Source organism: Amphiura filiformis, chromosome 8 (assembly GCF_039555335.1).
Source record: "Amphiura filiformis chromosome 8, Afil_fr2py, whole genome shotgun sequence".
NCBI classification, from domain to species: Eukaryota; Metazoa; Echinodermata; class Ophiuroidea; order Amphilepidida; family Amphiuridae; genus Amphiura; species Amphiura filiformis.
Genome location: NC_092635.1, coordinates 48,557,516 through 48,569,849, shown reverse-complemented (window position 1 = coordinate 48,569,849; position 12,334 = coordinate 48,557,516). Strand labels below are relative to the sequence as shown.

Here is a 12,334-nt window from a genome sequence, read left to right as displayed (position 1 = left end):
TTTCAGTGAGAACATAACTTGAATGAGTTACTTGGATACTCATTACCCAAGGGGTTCCAGGTTCAAACCCTGTTTAAGACGCTTTTTCCCCTTAATGAACTTGAGTGAAAGAATACATCGCAATCATCATGTAAAAGACAAATATGATTTAGAGAAAAAAGGACTTTTCCCATGAATCTTCGGACTAAACAAATCAAGTATTCTTATATCCTCATCGATCTTGACTGTGCATGGCCTCAACTACTGCAATCAAGGTGAGAAGGACAGCAGAACCATAAAAACTGATTGAGGTGACGACCTAGCTAGCTCGTCAGACTCTTTTTTAACAATCCAGAGCACCGATTTGACACCTACCGGCCGGCCGGCTGGCCAGCCCGTTACTTGCACTGGCAGAAACAAAATAATTGGATAATCAACGCTCAACTCGTACTGCCACACTGGGGCATGTGGGAAATGACAATTATACAGATGTCGATTTGAGTTCTCATTCAATCTCCACAGGGTAAGAAATTTCTGACACGTCCAATTCTGTCACAATCACACACTGTGCATTATCTCTGTTATATCATCGCGACTGGATAGTATGCAATTTAGCGTTTGATTTTTGCCACAGAGATAACAACGTGTGGAGGTACACATGCACGCCATGACTTTATTTAGCCGTAAGAGTAGCTATACCTGGGAGATGATTAACGCTTCACCAGCTAGCAAGATAAATGGTTTTAATTTAAAATTAGTCAAATTTGACAAGCACTGACAGCTTCCAATATAACATGGATACATCAATGTATCACAGAGCTAGTACATGCAGTTAGCAAAGATGGCTGCCATTGTTGTCGAGCTGTTAATACAAACATGAAGTGTATAGCAGACTACATTATGAACCTAATTTGCATCGTGTCTTGTCAGCATTATAGCCCAATGACATCCATCCAAACATCATAACTCAAATGCGCCATTCCAGTCGAAATCTATACACACCCTATGAAAGACACAATGTTACCTTAAACTCCCACACTGGGGGTGTAAATTTCAAATGGAGTCACCCAATCTGATAGCCCCATTTGAAATTCACACTCCCTTTGTGGAAGATTAAGGTCATATCTTCCATAGAGGGTGTATGGATTTTAACTGGGAGAGCCTAATGTTAACCCCAATTTAAGTATGAGTTAGTGTACCAACTACATTCAAAGCTTATGCGATAGTGTACAAGCATACTGATGCTAAACTGCATTCAGACAGCTAGATGAGCATGTAAGTTCCTAATGCAGCCACCTCAGTAAATTAAGCTTGGATATTGAAGGCCGGTTCATGTCCGTTCATACCTCATTTGCATGCTGCTGATATATTTAGTATGCAGAGTGTGTGTGAATGCGCCGGTGAATGTTACGCAGGAAACGACCACCGTACAGTCCAATGGCTTAGCAGGTTATTCTCTTTCTCTCTTGGTTAGATTAGCAAATTGATTCATATACGCCATATAAGGACTCGCTCGCAATGAATAAAACATGATCATTTCACTGTGTATAATCGCAAGTCTCATCTTGTTTGCTTCGTTAAATCCACAGGTTGTAGCAGCAGCAGCAAAAAAAGAAAAAAGGCTGAAAAGCCAAGTGAACCGGCAAACCCTCCTGTTAAAATCACTTCATTTCTCATTGTATCTTCACATTGCCTATACTCGACGGGTAATCCATCTCTCTACCTCCATCAACCAATCGCACCCTGTTTGCCCTGTAAGAGCGTGTGCAAGCTCTATAGCAACCTCATCAATTTTACTCAGCTAGATCAATACCTATACACTCTCTCCGTACTGTCGTAAAAAGGAGAAAAAAAAATGTTACTTACACTGAGCTAAAACGCACGGTGGTATTACAAAAACTATTGGTTTCTTCTTTACTCTTTTTTTCCCATGGTCTGAGTGCCATCGGGTGAATTACATCTCAACCAATACCGCTCGTTATCAAGTACCACACAAATGCTGTCAGTTTTGCCAATGTGTGACTTGAGGGGCTGAAAGTAAGTAGGGGAGGTCATCCAATAGCCAATACACTCACTTCCGCCAGCAAAACACCAGTTTTAAAAGACATGGAAACACTCATTAGCAAGTGAATGAGCAGAGACGCTCCACAAATACATCTCAATTTAATGCAGACAAATCTATAAATAAAACCATGTCTTATCGTATCATTCAAGACCTGTATCAGGCTCCTTATAACCTTACATAATCCATTTAAGAACTACCAGAAAAAAATTGCTTATTTGTCTTTTAATCCTAAGCTTTCAAAGCCATTCCAGGGCCTTTTCCTGTAAACAAATTTCACATTGCTTGCGCAGAAATAAAATGGCCATTGCAGGCATGCTGTACAAACTCATAAAATCTGGGAAAGCCGATGGCCACTGGGAGATTTCAGATAATGTAATTTTGGCCTCTCGCACGCAGCAGAAAGAACTCTACAGAACACGCCTAAATTCAATTGTCAAATCACCATCGTACCATCTTGCCATGCATGTCCTCTGTATTGTGCTTTTTAGCAGCACACACGGCCAGAGAAAATATCTTACATTTCCCAAAATGCATTTCTTCCATTTCAATTTTCTTTACTGATTTGGTGTACTGTCTAGTGCAACACAGGTCGATAGTGACAAAAAGTACCTCAATGAACAGAGCATCTTGCAAAAGTATGTTTATCGAACCATATTTATTGGTCTATTCTCAACATGAAAACAGAGGAAACATGTAAAAAGTAATAGGAGTGTCATTTGATGTAATGAGGTGATGCATCATGCTGCAAAGGATTCTGGGAAGGGTACGATAGCTTCTCTGACACAAGGCTATGAAAGACAATTGTGAAAGGTCGAAGAAACAATCGACCGACAGGCATTTTGCTTGTCTTGTTTCCCTTCAAATCTTCCCATTATCTTAGGTGAATCTACAGCCTTATATATGTCTTGTGTTTCGAGATGGATTTAACTCGCGTGGGAGGTTGTTCTCTTCAGAAACGACCAACTTCCCATGCCTTGATCAAGGGTCAGCAGGCAATTTCTTACTGCACGAATGCATCCTGGGCGTGATACAGCAGTTTTCTACTACACTTAGCTTGAGACTTACCACGAACAGAAGGGAAAGAAAAAGAAATAAAAAGAGGCCCCATTTATAGTAACAGCCATGGGTGAGACTGAGAGAGGCAGGCGTGTCGCGTAAAAATCGCTAGATTTCTGCTTGGATACTCTTCTTAATATATTTCCATCCTGGATCTGTTAATGAAAGTATAGTACCAACTATCATCCTCCTTCTGGCAATCTGAATGCATCGCATATCAGATAAAAAGAAGGACAAGAAAAAACGTGCATGGTCAAGCAACAACCAAGTAAGATTACGATGAAGAAATGACCTCACGATGCCCACACCTAGCACGGCAAGTATCTACGACATGTCAAGTAGATGAGCGATCATTCCATCGGGACCTACTCCCCCTGAGTTGTGTACATTTTATGACACTGTTTTGGCTTGGGGCACATCGTGGTCGAGGGGACGAGACAAAATTTGCTCACTGGTCCCCTCTCTGGTGCCTACTTGAACGCAAGGCATGACAGATTCCGTCCATCGCCGATATCCATCATACCACCTCTGCAGGCCTCTTGCCTCATTTCTTGACCGCTGCTGTCACATACATGTTTGTTGGGGCCAAAGACGGTTAATTCACTTACAGTAATTTATCAGGGGATGGCTGGACAGGCTGTTATGTGCATATCAGCTTTGTACGAAACATATGAACAAACCCAAACACCAATTTGATTCAAAAGCTTGTTTTTTCGTGCCTCCATGTCACTGATATTTTTTCACATTCATGCAATTACTCAAAGCCTTTCTCTTGATGAATGCATGCATACCAACACATAGTGTAGCATAATGTTAATTTTTGTTCGTTTCTTTTTCTCCTCCTTTTCAACACACCTGTCAAACTGATTGACACATGTCCTACATTTCATTCCTACAATCAATCTACAAATTTGACACACAAAAACCTAAGATTTTACCTACGTATCCATAATTCATCTAATACTGTAAATGACAAAATCTTAAAGTTCCATAAAACAGATTTGCCATGCAACCAAATATATTAATTAACATGGTAAGGCAGGTTACAAATTCGCAATTTACTGTGGTTATTGCAAAACAGCGCTGGCACGAGCGCACAATGAGCATGGATGCCAAGCGTACTTCTCATTGTTACTATAAATAGAGGTGCACAGTGTCTTATCTTTTTATAATAAAGTATACATTGAGATTGAGTGAGTGACAAAGAGAGAAAGAGAGAGAGAGAGAAAGAGAGTGAGACTTGGTACTATTAATAGTGATGAACAAAGTCACATCTCTAATACTGTATCTGCATATTTCCCAAATCCAAACAGCCACAACTGCCAAATTAAAGACATGCCGAATGTTCAATAAACAGGGATGTAAGTAAGCCTGAAGAAAAATACGGAAAATTGGGAAAAAAGCGAGGAAATTCGGGCTAAAAAGCCCCAAAACAGGCTGAAAATAAAAGAAATTGCGTAAATCTGGACTACAAAAAATACAGCATTCTGTAAAAATACAGAAAACTTACATCCCTGAATAAAGCATCAATGTAATTGAGGAACCACAAAATTAACTTCCTTTATATTAGCTTAGAATTGGGAAAATTATGTTTGTGCAAAAAATTCAAAATTATTGTATCACATCAGAGTGGTTGCGAGAGCGAAACATGTTACTAATTAATGGAGGCAGACAATGCAACTTCATATCTCTTATAATATTAAAGCACACAATTTTTCAGAGCTATGAGTGAGAGAAAGAGAGAGAGAGAGCAACCATATTTTATAGATAAATTATTAAAGTGGAGTATCGTAATTAGGAGTGGGTGTCTCCATCTCTATACGTAGTCTCCCATGGAAACCATGTTATTTTATGTTGACTTTATGCCAATACGCAGCCCATTATCCGCCAAATGATTGCATGCATGCATGCCACAAACTCAGTCAGCCAACCAGTATATTATACCCTTAACCAAATGCATTATGGCTTCAGTGTGCGCATTGTTTTCCTACCAAATATTGGCCAAAGCAAATTGATGATAATTATGAGCACGACACTGATGGAAAGCCAGGAACAATAAAGTGACTCAGTCATTTGTTTAAATTAATAATTTGAGAACAGATGTGATGCGAATTTGATGTAACAATTTTGTAATAAGCTTTTTAGTCATAATCATCAGAACTACACTATTTTTGATGCACACAATTTTCAAAAAGGCCCATAAATTTTGTGGCATGTTTTTGCAAAATTTATGAAATTTTCATGCATAGAAACATTCTATGATTTAGAATAATTATTAGAAATTTTGGATACTAAATGATGATTCTCAGTTACAAGAAAGAACTAAAATATAATATGTAATAAATTTGAGGTGAATAAAATTTACTAATCTTATGTTGGGAGTACACAAAGAAACATGTTAATTTATCTTATATTTTTTTACATCTATAATATTTAGATCCATTACCATTACCAGTGCGAGTGGGATGGCAGGAGCAATGTTTTTCCATATTTTTCAGTTTAAGCCATTCAACTAAAAACCTGCAGTGTACTTCTTAATATAAATACTGATCTTAATTCTTATATGAGATGAGTCAAGAAAGCCATTGATCGCATATATCCAAAGAAAGTTTTGGGCGTTTTCCTTCTCCCAAGAAAAATCATGCACATGAGGTGGAAATAGCACCGCTTAAATCAAAGCCTTGGGATCTCTTTTATTAGAAACCATACCATTCCTCTTGTGTGTCAGCTTTATTCGTCTCAAACACCACTAGGTCATGCTCCCCTAAGGCCTGGGTCGACCAAATCGAATACTGGATAATTAATAGCAAACCCATGATAACATCGTTCACATTACCGTGTAGTGTGATGTTTTAAAATGGATGTGTTAGATTTGCGATATTAAAACGCAACATGATACCCAGTGTCGGCAATGAAATATAAGCGGTTGCAACGTGCGTGCGCGATATACACCGTGAATTTACAGGTAAACAGTTCCTGTCTTGAAGTAAAACGAGAATGTGCCTGTGACCCGGAGAAGACATCTTACCCTTCCCAGAATCCTTTGCAACATGACGCATCACCTCATTATGGCAAATAAGTTCCCTTTGTTTTCATGTTGAAAATTTAGACTGGCTAAACATGGGCTGATAGTCAAGAAATAAACACATTTTGCAAGATCTGGATGTGCTCTGTTCATTGAGGTACTTTTGTCACTATCGATCCATGTTGCACTAGATAGCAAATCTGTTCAGAAATTTGAAATGGAAAAAATGCATTGTGGGATGTGTAAGATATCTTCCCTGCCTGTGACCGCTAGGTATAATGCCTAGATTCCTGAATGCCATGCCTTTTATTACACTCCCCCTTTATTTTTTTTGTTTAAAACACAAAAGAGAGCCAGAGAGAGTGAGACGGATAAAAAAATCATCCCAGCCAGAACTCAATGACATCAGCAGCGTGGGAGGCTCAGGTAATCAATATGGGAAATAAAACCATAGTGGAACTGCTTGATACGGTATGCTTTTTCTACAAATCATCAAGGTATAGTCTTAGCGGACTAGAGAAGATTAGAAAAAAATTGAAAAATAAAAAATGATAATACTATAAATCCACCACCGATGCAGAAAGATGATCAAGCCAAATGTACGTTATTACATTTCAGCGTAACACAGAGATGCAATAGAGAATGCATGTGTGACTCGCTGACTGTGTTTAAGGAAAATTTATCACTACTAGAAGATTCCCATTTCAGCTATACTGGTTACTATGGCAATACAACTCCACAGATCCTTGCTACAGGGTATGGCAGCCCATCCCTCTCATTAGCATAATACATGAATAATGCATGAGCTGGGGGTATAGTATAGAACTCAGTAGTGCTGCCACGTGTGCATCAATAAGGCGAGGATCAGGTGTGCTGTCTACTGAAGATAGTAGTAGCCCTAAGAATTTTTTTGCCAGTCATGCATGAATGCCTGGGTTTTTAGTTCCTACATATATGAATGTCCACCTGTGTGTGCCAAATGGACGTCCAACGCAATTTGACAACATCACGCTCTAAGAAAATATCTCGAAGCTACAATTTGACAAATTTTAAAGCCGTTTTAAAGACTTGTTTAGCTGTAAATACCTGAAGTATTGCATCATATGCAAACACACGTACACGGCACTGTATAAGTAAGCTTAAGTGTCTGGTATATGTATGCAGAGTGCTCAAGTTGAATTGAATACAATTTCATAGATTTCTGAGAGACAGGTATGCATGAAGATAGTACTGTATGAATATCGCACATATAATCTCTGCTCAAGGCAAAATATTGTAATGTTTTTCTCGCTCATACCATTCGCTTTAACGGTGCTCTGCTTCCAACATAAGCTTTTGCTTGTGTGCATACATATATCATATCTGAAACCTCACTAGGGAAATCGAGGAAAAACGATGTTATCACAACTTTCTGGATTTTACGTTGCATATTATTTGTCGGCCTTGCCGTTGCAGATTTCTTTTTATAAGGAGCTTTTGCACGGTTGTTTTTGCCTGACCACCTGGGATCGGTAAGACGCTTGATACACGCACTGATCCCCCGCTACATCTCCCCTAATCCCCGGGCCCCATGGAATACATCGCCGTCATATAGAAACATCACCCGGTGCATGCAAATTGGAGGTGACTAGTATTGACAGGATTAAGTTTAGCAACAGTGACGGAGAGAAAGAGGTACACGGCATGTTACCGGTTCCCAGGCATAATTTGATGATCGCAAAATTGGCGAAGGCCATGCGTTTCCACGCTGGTATTTTCATCGCATAAATTTCTTATCTAATAATACCCAAATTACATTCTACAGTACATTAACCACAGCTTGGCCTGCATATGAATTTTTTTTCATGTGATAACCTAAATTTTGTGCTTGGTCATTGATTTTTGAATGATCCAAGAGCCAAATAAAACCAATTCCAACAAAATTTCGTAAGCTTGATTTAGTTGTAAAATATAATATTACAATATTTTTTTTAATTCTTTACAAACACAAATAAATTCAGATTTTCGAGCGTAATTTTAAGACTATAACAATGATTTTAGAGAGTTATTGTAAGATTATAACAATTATTTTAGCGAGTGCTCTTCAGATTATGAAAATTTGGCTCTGTATGATTTTAAAATATAATTTACTAGTACATGTATGAAATATCAATTAATATGCACATATATTTTTTTTATCACTAGAAACAATTTTTCTACCCTTCCCCATCCAGCCATCTACAGTTACACGTCAATTCTTAATGGTTTAGCTACACATTAACCCAAATCTGCAGCAACCACCCTCTTCTCTCCAGCTGAGAGCACTCACCAATGTAGTCCTACACCTTATTACTACTCAAATGCGCTATTGCACCTCTAACAAGGCTCTACAAAATCCCGTCGTATAGTGATTCATTCATAGTGCAAATAACAAGCATAGCCTCAGCTTGCTTTCATTATATACATCGTAGCCAGGCTTGGCTAGGAAAAAAAATGTCATCTCTTGAGTGTGTAGTTATAGTAGTAGCACGCTGCACTGTGCTAATGCCATATACTTGGAGGTGAGTGCAGAGATATAGTAAAGGGTGAGACATGTAGTTAGCGTTGACACAGCTGTACTGTTGTATTGGTCATATGAGAGGCTTTAAATGCAAGCCTATTCCCGTCTATTGCTTGGATGGACAGAGTAAAAATCCAATCACAGCAGTATGGAACCGCCAATCCACTGTAGCATATTAGTCAATGGGTTAAAGTAGCCGGCCGGCATAGCAAGATTCGTTCACCCACCAATATGGTTTTCACATATCAAATGACAGCATACAACATGTACATTATATTTTATTACGGTGCAGAGATATAGAAAGAGAAAATACACTATACAGAGTGTAAAAAAGTGATGCACAGTGTAGGAGTAGCTTACCTTCTCCAGAATCCGCCATATACTGCAATTTTGCCTCAATGCTCATAGTAGTAGTAAAGTAGTAAACTGATGAGCGACAACGTGCACTTGCATCCAATTTTTTTTTCCTCTCCCTCCTTCACAAAGCTGTAAATCCGTCGAAGCTGGGCTGATAAACTGAGGAGTGACAGACAGAGTGTTGAGTATATATGGGGGCAGCAATCATCCAATAGCAGCACGCCGCTTCAGCACAGGCAGGTGGAAAGCCTGGAATAATAAATAATGCCATTAATGGGGGAGATGCATGACAGAAGAGACCAGGGCAGCCCAGGCTGCCTAGCAGCCAATCAGCGGCGCTGATGCGCCCAAAGGGCTATATACCAAAGCCGTACTTCTTCCTATGCACACACGCAATATTGCCCATGACATTATGAAAATGGCTACGACAAGCTTGACTGAGCAGGGCAAATAGTGCAATTATGATGGAACACAATGCAGGCAACAAACGTGCACGCTTTTGATTTGGTGGTGCCGTAGTAGTAAAAGAACCATGTACACACTCACGCACCACAAACAAATTTTTAAAAGCTAAAATAAAAACGATATGGACTATATAATAAAAGGAAACAGACAAGCTTGTGTGTTACACCAATACCACATACATGTATGTCCAGGCATGCCGTACACACTGGTGGGTGACTTGCTTGGTTGACTGGTTTGGGTATAATGGGCTGTTGCAGTTGTAATCCATCACTCCCTATGGAAGACATGACCTTAAATCTCCCATACAGGGGGTGTAGATTTCAAATGGAGTCACCCATTCAGTAATTCACACTCACTGTGTGGAAGATTAAGGTCATGTCTTCCATAGGGGGTGATGGATTGCAACTGGAATAGCCCAATGGTATCAAATAGTGAGTTGCAATGCCATTGAAATGGCCTTACTTGTTATACCACTACCACCAGTTTCAATGTCACGCTATTTGCTTACTGCTTCAGGCACGAATGTAAAGAAATCGAGATGCTTGGTCACCAACTAAAATATACATAATACAAACTGTGGCATTTTCTTACATATGACACCTATTTATCACACACAAAAACAGGAGTGTGATCAAAAGAAAGCAAAAATGTTGCAATTCTCTAAATTTATATTAAATTTGAGTATAACAAGTAAACAAATCACACAAAAATTCTCCCTTTGGCATAACAAACGGCTATTTTTTTTTTACAAATTGTATTCAGTATTGAATTGACTTCCACTACCCTTGCTCCTGATAATTGTGTCAGGAGCAAGTCGCAGCAGTCATTTGCTGCAACCGGTAAACCTAAGACGGGTCTGAATACAATCACAACCCCGAAGGTGGAAATAGCAACGCAATATGCACACAATTAACCACCCAACCACCAAATGCACGCCTAAGGAACAAAACAGGCTATTTTGGATGGTCTATTTTAAGGAACTCAAGCCGTAATATATTTGTAGCGCCAATTGTGCACATTCTGTAATTGTTCCCTTGTGTATGTCCTACCTAACCGAACATTATCAAGTATGTCATAGATTTTCATTCTTACTATATTCCAAGGGTTTGGGGCAAGAAAGACCTACCTGAAATAGCTGCCCTATATAGACATTTTGTTAATTACTGCATTCTATATTGTACAAAAAATAAAAGTATGACACCTGGCAGCTATTGCAGATAGGGCTTTCTTGCTATAAACCCCTGATATTCTACTTTTTCTCCTACACACATAATATTTAATGCTAAAAATACACACGGGTTTAGGGAAAGAATACCCTATCTGAAATTATTTGTCAGGTGCCATATTTTTAGATTCTGTACAATATAGAATGCAGAAAGCTATTGCAGATAGGACCTTCTGGAACAAATCCCTTGATGTTTCGTACATCCATCCATTGAAGAACATTTTTGGGTACATACACTCGGGCCTGTAGCCATAATTTATGGGGGAGGGGTGTGTGGGGTCCTAAAAATTGGTCCTTAAAGAGTGAAATTTTTCTTTCTTCGAAGAGCTGTTTTCAATGTTTTTACCCAAAAGTGGACTTTTTGCTAATTTTTCCTTTAAAAAGGGCAAATTTTTAATGTTTTTACGGAAAAAAAACCACCCCAGACATTTTTGTTCATTGGTATTTTGGGGCGCACCTCCACCCTCTGACTATGGCTTTGCATATGCCATTGGAAACAACTATTTTAACTCAATTTTTTTCAAAATTCACAATGACTTCAAATATAATTCTCAGGGCCATTTCTTCTACTAATTAAATACCCCATAATAATAACACTAATTGACCCTGTATTGTTTGCATGACTCAAAATCATTTGACAATATACAAATTTGTTCTTAATTGAAACGCCAATAATGAGTTTTTTTTTTATTATTTAAGTCACAGACCTTTACAGACCATATTCAGCGAAATTAGTAAATTTATTTCATTTTTAATAATGATTATATACAGATGGATACCATCATGATTCAGCAGACATTGAGAATAAGTGAATTTTCAATAAATATGTGAATACCAAAAAATTAAAAAACAGAGAAAAAACAAAGGGTAATACTCATAGATAAAGAACTAAACATGCTAAATCATGAAATAGATGAATAAACAAAATAAATAAATTCTAAAGTTGCTAGATAAATAAATATATAAATAATGAATGAATGAATGAATAGCGAAAGGGACAAAAAAAATCATATTTTTGAACTTGCGAATCTTGACACAAACAACAAGTAATATAGTTTGTTTTTATTTTTTTTCCATTTTGCAGAGAATATTGCAAATCATTAATAATTTAATTTCCATAAGGCAGCCAGCCATTGGTTTGGTTTGTCATAAATCTCTCCTTTTAAGGAGCACCAAGCTAATTCAACTTGTATCCAGTAAGTTTCACTTCCCTTGAATTTGTTCTTAACCTCTTGAAAACTACCTGCCGATTGGCCAAAATGAATATTGTGTTCAATTTTGAACCAATCAAGGAGGGTATTAATAAGATCATCTGCAAATGCAAGTTTTACCATAAACCGTTTAAAGCTTAGTCATAATTGGCAATTGCAATGAGCATTTCAAGTTATCAACCAATCAGAAATGCTGTTAGATGACCAGTAGTGTCAAGGGGGTTAACCATATTTTACAGAACACTATTGACAAAAAGGAACTAATTTCAAGTACAAACTACTTTTGGTTCAGATATTTGTTTATACATTTACGCATAAGTGGCATGACAAACAACTCAAGACACACAATAATATTAAGAAATCTTGAAATAGTTTGAAAACACAAGTTGCACTTAAAAAATAAAAATTGTTA

General features: G+C 38.0%; 1 protein-coding gene across 2 annotated transcripts in view; it reads right to left on the bottom strand.

Moving 5' to 3' along the window:
- LOC140159140 (heterogeneous nuclear ribonucleoprotein K-like) overlaps nt 1-12,334 on the bottom strand; it is a 210,819-nt gene that overhangs the window by 46,001 nt on the left and 152,484 nt on the right. Inside the window, exon 4 of one of the 2 annotated variants that reach the window (XM_072182498.1) lies at nt 9,025-9,270. In XM_072182498.1, coding sequence (XP_072038599.1) covers nt 9,025-9,070 — 46 coding nt within the window. In that variant the 5' untranslated portion in view covers nt 9,071-9,270. The remainder of the gene's footprint in view (nt 1-9,024; nt 9,271-12,334) is intronic. The other variant, XM_072182499.1, reaches the window with a different exon arrangement.